The 18,783-nt window shown below is 43.3% G+C and overlaps 1 protein-coding gene across 10 annotated transcripts in view; it reads left to right on the forward strand.

The window, feature by feature from the left end:
* The window catches only part of Slc18a1 (solute carrier family 18 member A1), a 45,302-nt gene that overhangs the window by 13,500 nt on the left and 13,019 nt on the right, over positions 1–18,783 (forward strand). For 8 of the 10 annotated variants that reach the window (XR_010058277.1, XR_010058278.1, XM_063275099.1 and 5 more), the window contains 9 exons: positions 208–473; positions 1,744–2,098; positions 3,240–3,298; positions 7,200–7,283; positions 8,823–8,915; positions 10,412–10,501; positions 10,710–10,753; positions 17,410–17,470; positions 17,548–17,643. Coding sequence is in view for 8 of the 10 variants with exons in the window: in XM_063275099.1 (XP_063131169.1) it covers positions 350–473; positions 1,744–2,098; positions 3,240–3,298; positions 7,200–7,283; positions 8,823–8,915; positions 10,412–10,501; positions 10,710–10,753; positions 17,410–17,470; positions 17,548–17,643 (1,006 nt within the window). In the remaining 2 variants the exon portion in view is untranslated. The remainder of the gene's footprint in view (positions 1–207; positions 474–1,743; positions 2,099–3,239; positions 3,299–7,199; positions 7,284–8,822; positions 8,916–10,411; positions 10,502–10,709; positions 10,754–17,409; positions 17,471–17,547; positions 17,644–18,783) is intronic. The other 2 variants (XM_039094220.2, XM_063275103.1) reach the window with 2 other exon arrangements.

An 18,783-nucleotide genomic window follows, 5' to 3' on the forward strand; every position in this document is an offset into this window, starting at 1 on the left:
GTTGAGAAACAAGAAGGCTGTTCGTCTGGAGAGTCTATTTAATGCGGTAGGTATAATTTCAGACCTAAATCTCTGGACAGCAAAACCTTCTCTGGAAGGCATTGTGGGAAATGTTGAGTTATTGAGATTATATAAAATGAACAAAGAGGCACAAAAAATTCAAACTCTTGTACTATTTGTAACCCTTCACACTTTTCTTTTGAACAGTGAGCTTCACTGGACCAGGCAGACTTCTTCTCCTATAAAGGTGACAGAAGACCACATTTGTCAAGGGGTCTTCCTAAGCCCTGGGAGGAGAAGCCCCCACCATCTCACTCCCTACCCAGCCCAGCCTCCTGCAGCCCTTGCCATGCTCCAGGTTGTTCTGGGTGCTCCTCAGCGGTTGCTGAAGGAAGGAAGGCAGTCCCGCAAGCTGGTGCTGGTGGTGGTGTTCGTGGCTCTGCTTCTGGACAACATGCTGCTCACTGTGGTGGGTACGTTTGGGGCTCTTAGTGCTGAGGGGTATCTGCTTTGTGTCACAGCAGGCAGCATGTGTGCTGGTCGATTCCATCGACGGGCAGAGACTTGTTAAGTTTTTCATCTGGAAAAGACATGGAGGTTGTTAAGTGTTGGCAGGAAGTGTAGACAGAAGGGTCTGAGGGCTGTCAGACTTGAGACTAACGACTCCAGAGTTCTAAACAAAGACAAGTTCATAAGCACCTGGCAGCCACCATTTTGTTTGTCTTCTATGGTCGCTGATGACTCTATAGTCACCTGGGGCAATGAGATTTGTTTCTCTGTGATGCTTTTCCAGCCCCTTCCTTGGAAACACAGGATATCCAAGTCCTTACCAAGCCCTGCCCTGTTTGCAGTTCATTGCCTCATAGTTCTGCATGTTCTGGCTGATACTCCATTACTTTTACATGACAATACAGAAGTGTATGACTAAGTTCTAGCATGTTGTCCCTCCTGGATGAAATATATGTTTACAGAAGAGGCTTCTCGTGACAAGTAGATAATCCAGTAGAGTCGATCCTCATTTCTTGTGGTTCTATCGTTAGAGTCATATTTAGAAAACTCTCACAGGCACTGCCATAGCAAATATGGAATCTTTGCACTAAAGGGAAATATGCATATACACATTCCACTCCACCATAGAGACTATGAAGTCTTGACGTCAATGCATCCCGGTAGGTTCTGTCTCTTCTACAAAAGGAAAACAAGGCTCTAAGATGTTAAGTGACTCATCTGAACTTTCCCTTGCAAGTGCTGGGGCCGGAATTCCATCCCTGTGAACTGCCTCAGAATCAGAGCTTCTCTCACTGCATTACCTGGATATTGGCCTCCTCCACCCTGGGTCATCTGGTAGCTAACACAAGGAGGTAGACCTTCGGCTGCCTCCTTCAGCTGTTCTACTTCAGCTGTGTGCATTCTGTGGGAGAATATACATATTTAGAATATGTGCACTGGTTAGTCTATTTTTCCCCATCTGTGGAAAATCATTATAGATTTATCATCAAGTATCGATGCTCAGGCCATACATGATATAAGAAGGTAAATTAACCAGTGAGGGTGACATAAATTCATGAACACTAACTGAATCATGGATAGAATGTGGTCCTTTAGGAAATAGGATGATTTGGGCTTTAAATAAGGTCACTTCCTTCTGCACAGAATTGGACCTCAGAGTAATTCCTTTCCGCATAGTAACGGAAAAAGGATCTCTGTCCTTGACTCTCCTTACATATCCTCATTGATTTTCAGTGCCCATTGTGCCCACCTTCCTGTACGCGACAGAGTTCAAAGACAGCAACTCTTCTCTGCATAGGGGTCCTTCTGTAAGCTCCCAGCAAGCTCTCACCTCTCCTGCCTTCTCTACCATATTCTCCTTCTTTGACAACACCACCACAACTGTAGAAGAACATGTACCCTTCCGTGTAACTTGGACAAATGGCACCATCCCTCCTCCAGTCACTGAAGCCACCTCAGTACCAAAAAACAACTGCTTGCAAGGGATAGAGTTCTTAGAAGAAGAAAACGTTCGGATTGGGATTCTATTTGCTTCAAAAGCTTTGATGCAACTTCTGGTCAACCCATTTGTAGGACCTCTTACTAACAGGTAACTCAATAGCTATAACCTCTGTCTTAGTCACTGCTCTATTGCTGTGAAGAGACACCGTGACCAAGCATTTAAATTTAGGGCTGGCTTACAGTTTCAGGTTAGTGCATTGTCATCGTGCAGGAAGTGTGGCAGCATGCTTATAGGTACTGAAGCAGTGCCTGAAAACTACATCCTGATCAATAAGCAGAGAGAAAAAGAATGACTCTGGCATTGGCATGGGTTTTTGAAACCTCAAAGCCCACCCAACGTGATATACTTCCTCCAATAAAGCTACACCTGTTAATCCTTCTAATCTTTTCAAAGTGCCACTCCATGGTAACTAATTGTTCAAATATATGAGCCTGCAGAAGCAATTCTTATTTAAACACTCAAGTGTCCCATCTACAAAATAAAGACTCAGGCTCAGTTCAGAGGCCCAGGCTTCACATAGGTCAGTGGTTCTCAACCTTCCTAATGCTGTGACACTTTAATACAGGTCCTCATGTCGTGCTGACCCCCAACCATAAAGTTATGTTTGTTGCTACTTCATAACTGTAATTTTGTTCATGTTATGAATCATAATGTAAATATCTAGTACATAGAATATTTGATATGTGACCCCTGTGAAAGGGTCACTCAGTCTCCAAAGGGTTGTGATCCATAGGTTGAAAACCACTGATATAGGTGGTTAGAAGAGAAAAGAAGGAATGCTTTGGTTCCTGAGGGGAGACAGCCATATGGAAGCCTGTTATCCTGAAGGATGGCAGTTATAGGTGAAATGTTGCAGGCTCCACATTTTCTTAGCGATGTAAATATTGAATGCTGAGAACAGAAGCAGTGAACAACTAGCAGTTGGTGAACATGGCTTGAGTGGGACGCCGGAGAGAATAGGGCAGACTAATACAGTGTGAAGGAAGCTCTGACTTCCTAGAAATCTCATCTAGGATGATCCTGAGGTTTTGAAAGCTACCTTTTCTGGGAAAAAAAATGGGCTTTGTCTGTGGGTAGATATTCATGTTTGTTTATTTATGAGTATGCACTCACATATTAAAATTATGCTCCCAAATGAACCCTATCTTTGTTCCCACTCAGATTAAAAAAAAAAACTGTCCAAGTTTATGAATGCAATGCTATCTTTCTTTGTTCACTTCCGTTTTAGGATTGGCTATCACATCCCCATGTTTGTTGGCTTTATGATCATGTTTCTCTCCACACTAAGTAAGTCATTTGCTTTTCTTCACTAAGCATCTTTTATTCCATCACTACAGTATAAAGGCAGGATTGAGTTACCCAGAGAACAAATCAGATGGGACATTGAATGTTTCAGCCACTGGAACAGGGGCTCCTCTAATGCCATCATTCTCATCTCCTATAAGAGAACAGGTTCTTAGTTCAATGAAAATCACGAGGGGCTGGGTATATGTACATTTACTTGTTCAGGTAGGAGTGTGTGTGTGTGTGTGTGTGTGTGTGTGTGTGTGTGTGTGTGTAAAACTAACGTCTTGAGCAAGCTTACTACAAGCCCTCCATCTTTTAAGAGAAAGTATTTTGTTGGTATGCTATGTAAAGGGTGACTGACAACAAAAAAGGATGTAACTGGAAAAGTCCCTAAGGCTTTATGTTTCCCAACTAAGGCTTTAAAGATCATACCTTAGGAAAGTAAATTTGCTACAGAAACTAGAAAGTAAATGACAAGTCTTGTCCAGTATCAGTTTGATGTTACTAATAAAACAGAGGTGGAATCACCACAGTGAGATGAATAAGCTTGATGTTTTAGCCTGAGTTATGCAGGGAGGAAGCCCTCGGGGATGTCCACTTTAGGGGATCAATGTAGGGAAAGCACTTGTGGACCCACCATTGGTTCCTCTGCTGATTCTGTGCTCCAAGTTACACAGCTTCTCCCCTTTGATTTTTTTTCTTGGTTTTCTATCACACACCCTCCTTCTCAGCTTTTCTTCTCTCCCAGAGTAAGAACTGACCCAATGCAAAGTTCAGCAAGAAGTAGGATGCATTTACAGATGTAAGGCTTGAGATGAAACATTCCCGCTGACATTGGGAAATGCATTTGTGCTATTATAACTGAACGAAAGAAAAGGAAGTCACCAGGCTCTGATGCTTAGCTCTGAACTTGGGGTCACAGAGAGGATCCTCATTAAACTCTGTGCGACAGTAGACAAAACTAAAACCAGTTGATGAAGGCAAGGGATTTATGGGGGGTGGAGGGCTGGTTCAGTTGGAAGGACAATGGGAGAGGGAGGTGGGTGGGAACCAGAGTATACAAGTATGAAGTTATAGAAGAACAAAATCGACTAATAAGAAAAGAAACTTAGGAAGTTCAGATTAGCAGTGTTCATTAATCTTCCATAAGTTCAGCTTGTGTTAGAGAGTACATTAGGATCACAGTCATCCAATGTGACTTACAGATTCATTAAAAAATATTTCTGGAACAGATATAAAGAGTAAAATAGGATCTATGTGTAAAGGAGGGTATAGTGATTGCCCTTGGGAATTGTAACCATACCCTGCAAAATAAGACCATGAAGTGTATCTGTGACCCAAGCTATTTAGCATAAAATTCTTGCCTGCTCCTCTGCCAAGAAACAGTAGGTTAAACGCTTTTCTATTTACCTCACTATGTGTTAAATAACAATTATGGTTTCTATGATGTCACTAGTGTTGTTCTACTAAGCCTAATTCTGTACAAAAGAAAATATATTTGGGTGTTAGGACAGGCTGTGTAAGCCTTAGGGTCTGAATAAAATAGTAAGCAAGAACTGGGTGTGCTGGCACAGGCTGTGATCCTAGCACTTGGGTGAAGGTCATTGTCTTGGCTATTGTGAGTCCAAGGCTAGCCTAGGCTACAAGGGACCCTGTCTCCAAAAAGCAAAATTACTAAGAAGAGTTTGCTGGTGCCCATCACTCCTCTCTGGAACCCTTCTCTGGGAATTGTTAATGAAACAAATAATGGCCCACATTAATTCAGAAAAAGGAAAAAAGAAAATGATTGGTTTTTTTTTCCGATAGTGTGACCAACTGTCCTGTTTTTTCCATGACTGGGGTTTTGTACAATGTGACTTTCAAGTCTAAAACTAAAAACGTTTCAGGTAAAACAAGCCAAATTGGCCACTTCATTCTTTAAGGACAAAGAAGTGGGGCTTGAGCTTACTAGATATTAGAAAGCCTGAGAACCGGCATTATAGGCTAAAAAAAGAGGAACTAAGAGTGTATGCTTTTGGGAGACAGTGACTAGCTGGGTGTGGTCATGATGGGCTGCAACTAAGCTCATAAAACACAACCAAAAACACCTCTAATGAGTGGTCAGGAAGATTCGTTTGTCTGGTCAGACATCTTGAGAAGGATTTTTTTTCCTTTGGAGATATTGGAAGATGAGGGATGTCTGGTCTACCAACACGACCTCCACAACCTATAATTTAGTTTGAGACAGCGCTCTCTAGCTTACCTCTCAGTTTTGTTTGTGTCAGTCACTAGTAGGTGGTCTGCCTTTAAGACTGTGAGTTCACTGTACTTTTTCTTCTTTCACATCTACTACCAGTCCAGCAGAGCAGCACAGTCAGCATCATGTAATAAATCCCAACTGTTATTTTTTTTTTTTTCAGAGCTGAGGACCGAACCCAGGGCCTTGCGATTGCTAGGCAAGCACTCTACCACTGAGCTAAATCCCCAACCCCCCAACTGTTATATTTTAATATGTTAATTCTTTAAACAACCTTTAAATTTATCTATCTTTATGTACATTGGTATTTTGCTTACATGTATTTCTTTTTTATTTAAATATTTATTTATTTTATACATGTGAGCACACTGTCACTGTCTTCAGACACACCAGAAGAACGTGTTGGATCCTACTACAGGTGGTTGTGAGCCGCCATGTGGTTGCTGGGAATTGAACTCAGGACCTCTGGAAGAGCACCCAGTGCTCTTAACTGCTGAACCATCTCTCCAGTCCCTAAATATGTTAATTCTCTGAAATAATGGGTCTCATCTCATCAGGTCCGCTTAAGGTCTATATAATAGAGAATCATCTCTGCTATATGCCCAGAATGTCATCCTCAATGGAATCTGAGTCAGCTTGCTAGCTTCCTCCTCCTCTTCCTCCTCTTCTTCCTCCTCCTTCTCCTCTTCCTCCTCCTCCCCCTCCTGGTCCTCCCCCTCCTTCCTTTCCTCCTCCCTGTCTTCTTTATCTTCTTAAAGGAATTCTTGATGTTTATTACTGTGTATTTATTTGCTTGTTTATTTATTTATACTCTATATGCATGCAGAGTGCATTAAAGTAAGAGGACAACTCTCAGGAGTTGGTTCTGTCCCACATGTAGTTTCAGGGATTGAACTCATGCTGCAAGTTTGTCAGCAAGCACTTTTCCCCACTGAGCTATCTTTCTGGCCTAAAAATCATTCTTTTAAAAACTGGTTTTATTAATATTTTCTTTTGTTACCTGTTGTTGTGATAAAATGTTTTTACCAAAAGCAACTTGGTGAAAAACAGGGCTTGTTTGGCTTACACAGTGTAGTCCATGGTCGAGGCAGGAACCCAAAGGCAGAAACTGATGCAGAGATCATGAAAAAAAGATGCTTACCAACTTGCTCCTAATAGCTTGCTTAGCAAACTTTCTTATACTATCCTGGACCATCTGCCTAGGAATGGCACTGCTGTGTTGGGCTGTGTCCTCCTGTATCGATTAACAATTAAGAGAGTGTCTCATAGACGTGGTCACAGGCCAATCTGGTTTAGGCAATTCCTCAACTGAGGTCACCTCTTCCTGATGACTCTGGGCTATTTGGTTGATCACCAAAGCTAACTGTGATAGTTAACCTAATTATTCCAATATCTGATAATGGGTTCTGTAATGAATTTCATACATGATATTATGTAATTTTGATGATGTTCACCCACCTCCCTAACTACCCCCTTTTATCCACCCTCACTCACTCTGATGGGCTTTGTCTTCCCAAGGAGATCCCCTGCTACAAGTTGAATTAGGGTTACTTACAGAAGAGTGGGTGAGGGGCTATTTACAGGAGCCCAAGAAGCCTACTAGCATCTAAAGAAGATGTTTCTCTTCGCCCCAACCTGGATCATTGTGCCTCTTCTCTTTCCCAGTGTTTGCTTTCTCTGGCACCTATGCCCTGCTATTTGTGGCCCGAACTCTCCAAGGCATTGGATCTTCGTTTTCATCTGTTGCAGGTAATGCTGCAACACACACACACACACACACAGACACACACACATAGACACACACAGACACACACACATAGACACACACACAGACACACACACAGACACACACACACGCACATACGCACACAGACACACACAGACACACACACTCACACAAACACACACAGACACACACACATAGACACACACACAGACACACACACACGCACAAACACACACACAGATACACACAGACACACACACACACAGATACACACAGACACACACACACAGATACACACACATAGACACACACACAGACACACACACAGACACACACACACGCACATACGCACACAGACACACACAGACACACACACTCACACAAACACACACAGACACACACACAGATACACACAGACACACACACACACAGATACACACAGACACACAGACACACACACAGACACACACACACAGACACACACACAGACACACACACACAGACACACACACAGACACACACACACAGACACACACACATAGACACACACACAGACACACACACACGCACAAACACACACACACAGATACACACAGACACACAGACACACACACAGATACACACAGACACACAGACACACACACAGACACACACACAAAGACACACACACACAGAGAAAGAGAGAGAGAGAGAGAGAGAGAGAGAGAGAGAGAGAGAGAGAGAGAGAGAAGAGTAGTACCATTACTTAGGTACTACATAAAATTTATATGAAGAGATTAAGGAGACTGTCGTCTATGAAGGTAGCACTTGTGATTCAGGAACGAACTGGTTGTGGACTTGTGGGCAGGGCCCATAAATTTCTGGCCTGGAATAACTTCTGATGCTATTCAATTCAGCCAGCTCAAGTAAGAATAAGCCTAAGGCCAGGCAGGATTTTATCTACTGCTTCTTCATGGCCCTTCCTCTGCATTGCTTTTAATTTAATAGGAATTGGTATTTCAGTAAAGTCATTGGTGTTTTCCAAGTATTGATAAACAAAAATGTCACAGAATCCCAGGAGGCTGCTGTGTTATGCCACTCACATCGCTGAGTGGCATGATCGTATACTTGACAGATAATGCCAGCCCACGCTCTCTCCCAGGTGCCTAGTATTTTCATGTTCCTCCTTGAGCACCATACTGAATACAATAGCCCACTCCAATGCCTTCCTTTCTGCCTGTGACCTCTTTATGCAGGGAGATGTGTAAGGAAATGAGAAAACCCTGTGAAACATGAAATAACTAGGCATGGTATTATTATATTACCCTTCCTCTAAGGATTCTCATTTTTAACAATATTAACAATGTCAGCACCAGAGTAATAAGCTGTATGTAGGGAAGGATGGAGAGGCAACTGTGAAAGACAGTACTTGTGATTTACTGTGAGCTAAGTCTTATAAAATCCCTCACATGAAATAGCCAGTAAAGGCCATCACTCAAGAAACGACAGGGTTGGGACCAAGGGCTGTGGGAAGCGATCAGCAACCTCCCATATGCCAACTCTAATGATTATTTTCCATTCAGGACTTGGGATGCTGGCCAGTGTCTATACTGACAACTATGAGAGAGGGAGAGCCATGGGAATTGCTTTGGGGGGCCTGGCTTTGGGACTTCTGGGTAAGTAGCAGCTAGAAAAGATCTGAGCTCAGGGGCATTGCACACTCTATAAAGATGGCTCCAAGAGGCAGGTACCTCCTGTCGTGGAAGAAAAGTATTTTCCATGCCTCCCTGGCCCAACTGTGTTTGCTCCTTCAGAACGATCACTAGGGAAAGGTAACATTTCTTTCTCCTTAAGAACCTACAAAATGCAGGAAGGCCTGGGAATGTCCCGAAGGCCAAACTGTCCTAGAGAGTTAATGTCCTCACATTAATGACCACTGCCTCCCTCACCCCTACTTTCGTACACAGCTGGTGTTTTCCACAGGAGAGCTGGTCTTTTGCCAGAGTCCCTGCTGACTTTACAGAAGTAATCTTTCTTAATCCTTAATACCAATCTGTGAAGGATGAATGGTTGTCCCAGGGAAAAGATAAGAATAAGAACTATTTAGGAGCTCTCGAAGTAAAGGGCCAGGAGTAAGAACTCAGCTTTTCTATACTCAGAAGCACCAGCTCCAAACAACGTGCTTATGTTTTCCTTGAGGCGTAGACTGTGTATTGACTGATTGAGCTCTCCTTTTGCCGAGCACTCTCTCGTGCCAAGCACAGTGCTGGCACAGAGGGTTTAGACGTTGCAGGTTTCAACGATGTTCTGCACTCAGGGAGTTTCCAAGATGGTTGAGGGAAGACCCAAGTCTCTTTCTTCTCTGACCCTTGCCCTACCAGCCACCATGGTAGAAAAGAGAGGGGGAGAAAGCCTTGTTCTTTGTTAGTAGCCATATTGATACCCACCGTCGGTCGTGAGTCATATTAGACTCCTTCGTCACAGTCAGAATCAGAAGAATGAGCATGCTCCATCCCTTAGAGCCCCTTCACTGTCAGCCTTCCCCCTTTTCTTTTTGGTTGGAACATGGTGCCAGCCTCCTACTGGTTCTCTTTCATAGCCCCTCCTTTCTTCATGGTACACACCACCCAACAAATCTTTTGGAGCCTACAATGGGTGGTGTTTCTTTTTTTTGATAAAAAGCATCATGTTTCTCAATAACCAACAAGGCCCAGTAGATACATCTGGACATCTTGAGCCCTTGATTAATGTTGCCTCATTTACACATTTCACCTCAAAATACTCATGTTCCATTCACATCAACCTTCACCCACTTTTAGATCTTCAGGCTTGCATCTACACATCATCCCAGGTGCAATAGACTTGGCAAAGCGTTTGCTCCCCTGGCCTTTCTGAATCATTTCACCAGTACAACACAGTATTTTGTGCATAGGATCATTTACTGCTGAGCATTGTGCCACATTTCAATTACTTGTCCTATTACCTCCCCAACCCTGCTCTGCTAAATTTCATTTACTAGAAAGATCTTTGTCCTTGAGAACGGAGACTGAATCTTCTCCACTTCTTTGCCCCCAGCCCCAGTAGAGCTTAGCCCCTAGAGGCCTTCAGTAAAGGCTGCACAGGTGATGTGGAAGAGTCTCACTGCAGGTCTCTGTGCTGCCTTTCCTTTCAGTGGGAGCACCTTTCGGAAGTGTGATGTATGAATTTGTGGGCAAGTCCTCACCATTCCTCATCTTGGCCTTCTTGGCACTTCTGGATGGAGGTAGGTAGCTCCAGACAGCTCAGCTCTGGTTGGAAGTACACTATGCCGTGGTGTCTGTCTTGACCTGTTTAGATGGGTCAAGGACTGCTCCATTCTAGGAAAAAAGGAAGAGACTGACGAGAGTCGAGGTGGTAGCTATGTGGCCATTAGTAGAACCCCAGATAATCAGGAAATAAACAGAATATCCCCATTTCTCTTTTTCTCTCAGCTCTCCAACTTTGCATCCTGTGGCCTTCGAAAGTGTCTCCTGAGGTAAGTGGGCATGAAACTCCATCATTCTGGGATAAACGGCATGGCTGAACCCAGGAGAAAGGTAAAGTCAGAAAAAGTGAGCCCAGATTTAGACTCCAGGCAGGTTTACACTTAGGGTAGCAAAGAAGCCTGCCTTGGAAGTGGACAAGTGGAAATTTATAGATATGGCTATAGAAAGAACCATCTTCTAAGGGATGAAAAAGGTGACAGAGACCTCCCGACAACCTGCTCCATGAGCACCCCTAGTTGAACACCATTCAGTCATAGTTAATAAATACCAGAGTTAGTGCTTATCTGACTACAAACCAAAGATGTCTCTGAGCTGGGGGATGGGCACAGCACTGAGGGAAGAGTTGTCCAGGGTGTGAGCACTGATCAGGGAGGTACTGGGGTGCAAGCTTTTTCCTGTGACAGAAGCAGTGGTGTCAGCTGGAGAAGGAACGAATGTGTCCACCATTCCTGGGCCAGGTCCTCTCAGACAGGTGAATTGCCTGAAGTCAAAGGAGAAGGGACGAGAACAATGGAAATAGAGAAGAAATGGTCATCGTTGGGCAAGCAAGGGTGTGTCTGAGCTGGAGGAGCAAGGAGGTGGGATCTACAAAACTGATGGAAGGAAGATACTAGGGTATGATACTGGGGCCTGAGTGTCAGTGGAAGACTACAAAGAAGTTTTCCTTGAATTAGGAAGAAAATCTTAGAGAACAAAACTAAAGCAATGAAGAAAGGCATCCAGAGACTGTCTTTCTTTATCCCACTGTTTGCCTCTAAGAATGCTCAGCAAAATAAGGCAAAAGACATGTTTTTCCCAAGGACTGGGGAATTGAATAAGACCAAACCAGAGCCAGAGACCCAGTCTCACGTAGCCCAGGCTGACCAATGTAGCCCAGGCTGGCCGTTAACTCAGTAGGTGGCAGAGGATGACCTTGAACCCCTGTCCCTCCTTCCTTTACTTCCTGAGCTCTAGGACTACAGGGACAACCAAAATGCCTGATTCCGAAATTTCTTTTTTAAGGCAAGGACAAAGAACTGAAGGAAAACAAAGAAGTCTCTGGATGATGAAAATTTAAAATTCTTCAATTAATGATAGTTTAAAAAATAGGAAATGTATAGACAAAAATGAGAGCAATCCCCCTCATTAAAGAGGGGAGAGAGTTAAAACAGGGCAGATTGTAATGTCAGGGATGACGGTGAGGGTGGGGGGTACGGGAATGGGGGGCACGGGTGGACTGAACAACAGTAACCAGGTGACCAGTGAAAAAAAGAAGCCAGGAACACTAGGGAATCAAAAGGGCTTAAGAAGCTAAAAATAGGGATGGACACTTTCACAGAGAGGGAAGCTATGCCTAAAAGCAAAGCAAACTGAGGCAGAAGTCACAGAGGTAGCGTGAGGAAGAGGGGCGTGTCAGCCCACCCCCCACCCCTGGCAGCAGAGGGAAGGGCAGGGAGGAAAAATCTTTGGAATGGAGTAGAACAAAGCAAGGCAGGTCGGTGCAGTCTGTGCGCTGTGAAGCCCCAGGAAGAGTGGAAAAGGAAATGATCAAAGGATAAGGAAGTGCTTCCACCCCCAGGAGTTACCTCAGTGGGAATAACTGATACAGCCTGGGTGTTTGCAAGCCTTTGGACCTGCACTTTGTCCTCTGCATCGTTTTCTTCTTTTCCTGGTTTACTTATTTATTCTGGATTTTTGTGAGTCAGGGCCCCAAACTCTAAGTCTGTCTGGTATTAAACTCAATGGTAATCCTCCTGCCCCAGCCTCCTGAGTTATAGGGCTGTAGTTATGAGCCACAACACCTAGTTTCCACTTGTTTTGTTTTGTTTGTTTAGCAGGGTTTAAAATTATTTCTTTTATTTTGAGATTATAATACGAATACATCATTTTCCCTTCCCTTTCTTCCCTCCAAAACCTTCCATATACCCTTTCTTCCTTCCTTTCTTTCTTTCGTTCTTTCTTTCTTTTTTTAAATATATGCTCTGAATAGAAAATTGAGGGCTGGCCGAGTGCTGGTGGTGCATGCCTTTAATTCTATGTACCTGGGAGGCAGAGGCAGGGCAGGGGCAGGTGAATATGAGTTCAAGGCCAGCCAGGTCTACAGAGTGAGTTTCAGGACAGTGAGGGTTACATAGAGCAACCCTGTCTCAGAAAACCAAGAAAAACAAACAAACAAGAAAAAGAAGTTGAGGGCTAGTTTATTAGCAGAATAGTTTTGAAGGTTGGCCTAGGTAATACGTGGCATATTACAGCTTAGGCTTATAGTTCGTTCCATCATGCTTAACTTTATTAGCTTTTACATCCTACTAGATGTTTTTCCTCCAGTATTCTAAGAAGAATATACCATTTTTTTTTACTCAAAAGAACACAGAGTACATTGATATTACATTTTAATTCTTATGAAACGTTTAATAGATTTTATTCTATCATAAATTTTTTTAGATTTATTTTATCTTACATGTATGTATGGTGTGTGTGTGTGTGTGTGTGTGTGTGTGTGTGTGTGTGTGTGTGTGTGCCTGATGCCTCTGGAAGCCAGCAGAGGGCACTGGATGACTGCTCTTCCAGAGGTCCTGAGTTCAAATCCCAGCAACCACATAGTGGCTCACAACCATCTGTAATGAGATCTGATGCCCTCTTCTGGTGTGTCTGAAGACAGCTATAATGTACTTAAATATAATAAATAAATCTTTAAAAGAAAAAAAGAGAAAAGATCAGTTTCTTGCCATTATTCCTAATATGAGGGATTTTAAGAAAATCATTTTTAAGGGGTTAGAGGTTCTATTTCAGCAAAGATAGCAGAATGAATGTGGTAGGTCACTGTAATTCAGCACTACAGAAGCTGGGGCAGGAGGACCATGGGTTTGAGGCAGTCTGAGGTATACAGTGAAATTCCCTGAACGAACAAAGGCGTTTATGGCAGTATCATACTGAGGAATGAAATGTTGATTTAAAAAAAAAAGGTCTTTCTAGCCATGAGTAAAACAGTTAAGCAATTGTTAGTATATCAGCCACAAGATTATGATAGTCAGTTTAAATACTAGTTATAAAATTAATTAACAGAAACAGGAAAACTTTAGAAACTAGGATGGAGAAGAAAGCCATCCATGCATGTGTACAGGGTCATGTGACAATATCTATGCAGTATAAGTAAAAATAAATTATCCGGAGTTAGGGAGCAAGAATGAAGGAGGTAAGTGAGCAAAATGAAAATAGTTATGTTTTGTTAATGAAACACCACAAAGTCAAGCAGTGGTGGCTCACGCCTTTAACCTCAGCCCTTGGCAGGCAGAGGTAGGTGGATCTCTGAGTTCGAGGCCAACCTGGTCTAAGAGCGGGGTTCCGGGACAGCCAGGGCTCTGTTACACACAGAAAAACCTATATCAAACAAACAAACAAACAAATGAAGAAAAAACACTATGAAGAAATAATGCAAAAACAACAGAAGGAAAAATGAGGACTTGTGTATGGTGGAAAAGTTTGACTCAGAGGCTTAGTCGATCAAGGTATTTGAAAAGTAATTAAAATCACATATGAAAGTCCTTGGCATTTTGTTTCAGGAGCCCTGTCTAGCACGCCATCTGTGGTTTGTCTTACAAATTCCAGGGATGACTATGTTCAGGCCTCATTTTACAGATGCAGAGTGCTCCTGAAAGAATGTAGGACTGTGATAGAATTGCTGCTCTAAGAGTGCCGTTTCCCCTCAGTGACAGATGCCTCTCTCAGTCTGCTGCCAAGGTGTCTGGGAGTAACCACCCACCCTAAACTCCTTAGAGAAAAGCACCAAAAGCCTGCTGGCAGACTCTCAGGAAGGTGTTTGCTCCCAGCACCATTTGGGAATATTCATCTAGATGGTTCTACTTTTACTTTACTGAGTGTCCTGTCTGGCAGTCCCACCGAATACTCACTGAAGACCACCTTGTGACAATAGGAAACTAGAGTATGTATAAATAATTTTTAAAGCCTTGAAGGCTGGATGTAGCTCAGCTGATGGAATGCTTGGTTAGCACACATGAAGCCTTGAGAGACCTCATACTCCGCCTCGTCTCTTTGCACTGCAGTGTGTACAATGACTGCTTCCACGGTAGAGATCACACACAAAGGTTAGTTGGCACCAAGACCTCTGCTTCCAGCTCACTCCACAGCACTTGCAATTGGTTTCCTCAATCTTTATCTCCTCTGTATACATTTATATTGAGAATATTTAAAAATGTACATTTACATATTTGTGCAATCCTACAGGGTGTATAATCTGTATGTCCATGCCCCCCTACACACACTCACATACATACACATGCAAATACACACACCTACTAGGGAGCATCTTAGAGTTTTACAATCCCTTTGGACTTCATACTCTGCTTAGAAACAACTTGCATTCATTTTTTATTTTCACCTTTATTGTGACTATTATGTACAATGCACTTAAAATCCAGTTATGTTTGTTTGTTGATCTTGACTTTTGTTTGTTGTTTTTTATATTTCATTCCTCCATTCCGGCTTAGTGCACTAGTGTACTAGACCCCAGTACAGACTGTTGACTTAACTCCTATCCCTCAAGGTTGTCAGCATTGGCTTCTGTGATACCTCTCTTCCTGATGTGTGATTGGTCACCTTGTCCCAGTGGCCCCTCCCCCTTTCTGTTCCAGTTCATTTCTGTTGCTGTGATAAAATACAGTGGTACAAGCAAATTAGGGGAGAAAGGGCTTATTTGACTTATAATCTCAGACTATAATATAATATAATATAATATAATATAATATAATATAATCTTCACTCCATCATTGTAGTGAAGTCAGGGCAGGATGTTGAAGCAGATAGTCATATCACTCCCACAGTCAAGTACAGAGAGAATAAATGCATGCATGCCAAGTTCTCTGGTTTACAGTTCAGGACCTCAAACCAGGCAATGGTGCCACCAACTTACAGGCTGGATATTTTCATATCCATTAGGGAAATCAAGGCACTCTCCACAGATGTGCCCATAACCAATCCATCATAGAGAGTCTCCTAGATTGTGGCAAAGTAACAATTAAAACTGATCGTCACTTTTTCCTGGATGGGTGTGCCCAGGGATGTGTCATTGTCTCTTCTAGTTAGAACCCCAGTCCTATCCAATCAGAGCTCCATCCTTACAACCTCCCTCACCTTAATGTTTTCCTTTAACTCTCACATTGAAATAGGGCAGTAGCGGTTGGGACTTTGTTGTTTTAATTGGCAGGGACACAGTCACCTCACAGTGTTAGTATAGTGTTTTGGGGATGTAGTCAAAGCATATTAATCTCCCCGTTGCCATTTTTCCTTTTCTTCCCTCACCTATATCTATCGCAAATGGACACTTTAACTTTTTTCCATTTTTTCTCCCAATTGACTTATGAATGTTTTCTTACTGCCCTCTGTTTCTTCCATAAAAGGCATCATACTGTATATGATTCTTTACATTTCCTTCCCCCCCCCTCGGTTAATAATGTATCCTGAAAAAATAACCCACCCTGCTGTTTTGCAGTTGTGTGGTCCACGTTTCAGAATGTGGAGCATGACAGAACATGTTTCATTCTGCTTCCTGTCTGTGCATCCCAAATAGTGCTTCAGCAAATAACAGCATGGACACGCACTTCAGAATGTTGGAAGTAGTCTTCTTCTCCCTCTATCTCCCTGGGCCTCTCCCTGCCTCTGGCAATACTGTAATGGGGACTAAACACAGGGTCTTCACAGCCTAGACAAGCAGTCCATCACTGAGCTCTTCCTTCAGCTCTGGCAATAACCATTACGTACCTGAAATGTGATGCTTGCATTCTTCTTTGTGTGTATGTTTACGGTTTATATATCAATTTCTTTACTTTGATTTACATATATGGTAAGAGTATTATAAGTTTGGTTTTGGTACCTGTATATGTATCCATTGTTGTTTGCTCATTGTATGTGGTTATCATATCCAGACTATTAAATATCATATGTGATAGAGTATACTATACACCAGAGATTAGGAAATACTCTTTGGTTCCAACTACTCAGCTCCTTGGCTCAGGAAACACTGTGGGAAAGGTGGAACTTGAACTTGAGCAGGAAGAACAAGTAAGATGGAGAGCTCTGGAGATGAGAAGGATGCTAATTTGGGGACAGATAACAAAAGGATGTTGCCTGGCAGCATGTCCAGGTGTAGCTGGTATAAGGGTAATGCCGTGAGAGAGGAGCAATCAAGCCCGATCATGAGGAACAGCATTTTAACCTGTGTGTTCAGGTTCCTCAGCTGCACTGTGTAGCTCAGAATGGAGAAAAGGAAGAACTCATCTGAGGAGCCTTCTTCTGTTGTACTTCCATACTTACCATGAGGTGAAGTATTCTACCTGATGGGGCAAAATGACATTTCCAGAGAGATATGGTGGAAAGGCCCTGGACACCTATTGACAATCCTGGACTTGCTTCCGCTCGTCGTGGGAATTAGATCCAATACAAGTACTCTGCTCTCATCGCCTCAGGACTTGTACACAAATAGGCTCCGGCCCCAGCTGAGACACTACACAGGTCACTTCCTTTCCTGAGACTGGAGATTCCTGGTCTCTGCAGCAAAAGAGCCAATGATGTATAAGGTCCTAGCTCAGATCTTATGAAAACAGGAGTGTTGTAAACTCTAAACATTAAAGGTTCACGTTATTCATTTTCTCAGAGTGCCATGGGGACTCCGCTTTTGACGCTTCTCAAAGACCCTTACATCCTGGTAGCAGCAGGTAAGCTGGCCATGCCCACCCTTTCTGTGGGAGTCAAGCTTCAGGCAGCCACACTGGCTCACAGAATGGTCTCTCAGGTTCCATCTGCTTGGCCAACATGGGTGTCGCCATACTAGAGCCCACGCTGCCCATCTGGATGATGCAGACCATGTGCTCCCCCGAGTGGCAGCTAGGTAAGTGAGCTGGGTCCCCAGCAGAGCTTGGATACCGGGTGGGCACTGTGGGTTTGGGCACCAGGCAGGTGCTGTGGGCCTTTTTGAAAGAAATAACAATCATTAAGTCAGGGTAATCAGCCTCTCAGGGGCTGTACACTCGCTCCCTTCATAGACTCATCCCCATGCCCACACCCATGAACTGAGTCCAGATCACCTTGTGAATGAAGGTGGGCAATGGAGAGGTAGCAGTTCTAGTACTAATGTGAAACCATTCAGTATTTCTAGCCAAAGGCCTGTTTTGTTTTGTTTTGCTTGTTTTGTTTTGCTTCCCTAGCATTGACTGGCAATCTAAATTTCTGCAAACAACATAATCTTTCTGTATTACTTTTCTCATTCTTGTGACTAAATACTCAACAGAAGCAACATAGCAAAGCATGGATTTCTTTTACCCGTGGTTTGAGAGGAAACAGACTGTCTTGGTGGGGAAGGCTTACAGCACCGGGACATCTCAGTTCTGGAGAGACCACGAAGCAGAGAGCAGGAGAGGCCTGCACCCTCTGCATGTGGCATCCTCTTTTAAAAATTCCTTTTTTGGGGGCTGGGGATTTAGCTCAGTGGTAGAGCGCTTACCTAGGAAGCGCAAGGCCCTGGGTTCGGTCCCCAGCTCCGAAAAAAAGAACCAAAAAAAAAAAAATTCCTTTTTTATTTTGACTAAAAGCCCAGCCCAACGGATGGTGCTGCCCATGCTTAGTATGGGCTTCCCTTTGTGTTTAAGCCCTGTCCAAATGCTCTCACAGATTGCTCAGAGGCGGGTCTCCTAAGTGATTCCAGATTCCATAGTTGATAAGATTAACTACTATGCTTTCCAACCATCACTTATAAAGAATGGTAGTCTCTTATTTATATAAAATGATAAAAATCTGTTTCATTATTCCAGCCAGTGAGGCAGATGGGCCTGAGAATAGCTCCATTTAACTGACAACTAAGCACATGGCTGTTTACTCTTCCTCCCTCCCTTCCTTCCTTCCTTCCTTCCTTCCTTCCTCCCTTCCTTCCTCCCTTCCCTCCCTTCCTTCCTTCTTCCCTTCCTTCCTTCCTCCCTTCCCTCCCTCTTTCCTTCTTTCCCTCCCTCCTTCCTTCCTCCCTTCCCTCCCTCTT

This window comes from Rattus norvegicus, chromosome 16 (genome assembly GCF_036323735.1).
Source record: "Rattus norvegicus strain BN/NHsdMcwi chromosome 16, GRCr8, whole genome shotgun sequence".
Classification (NCBI taxonomy): Eukaryota; Metazoa; Chordata; class Mammalia; order Rodentia; family Muridae; genus Rattus; species Rattus norvegicus.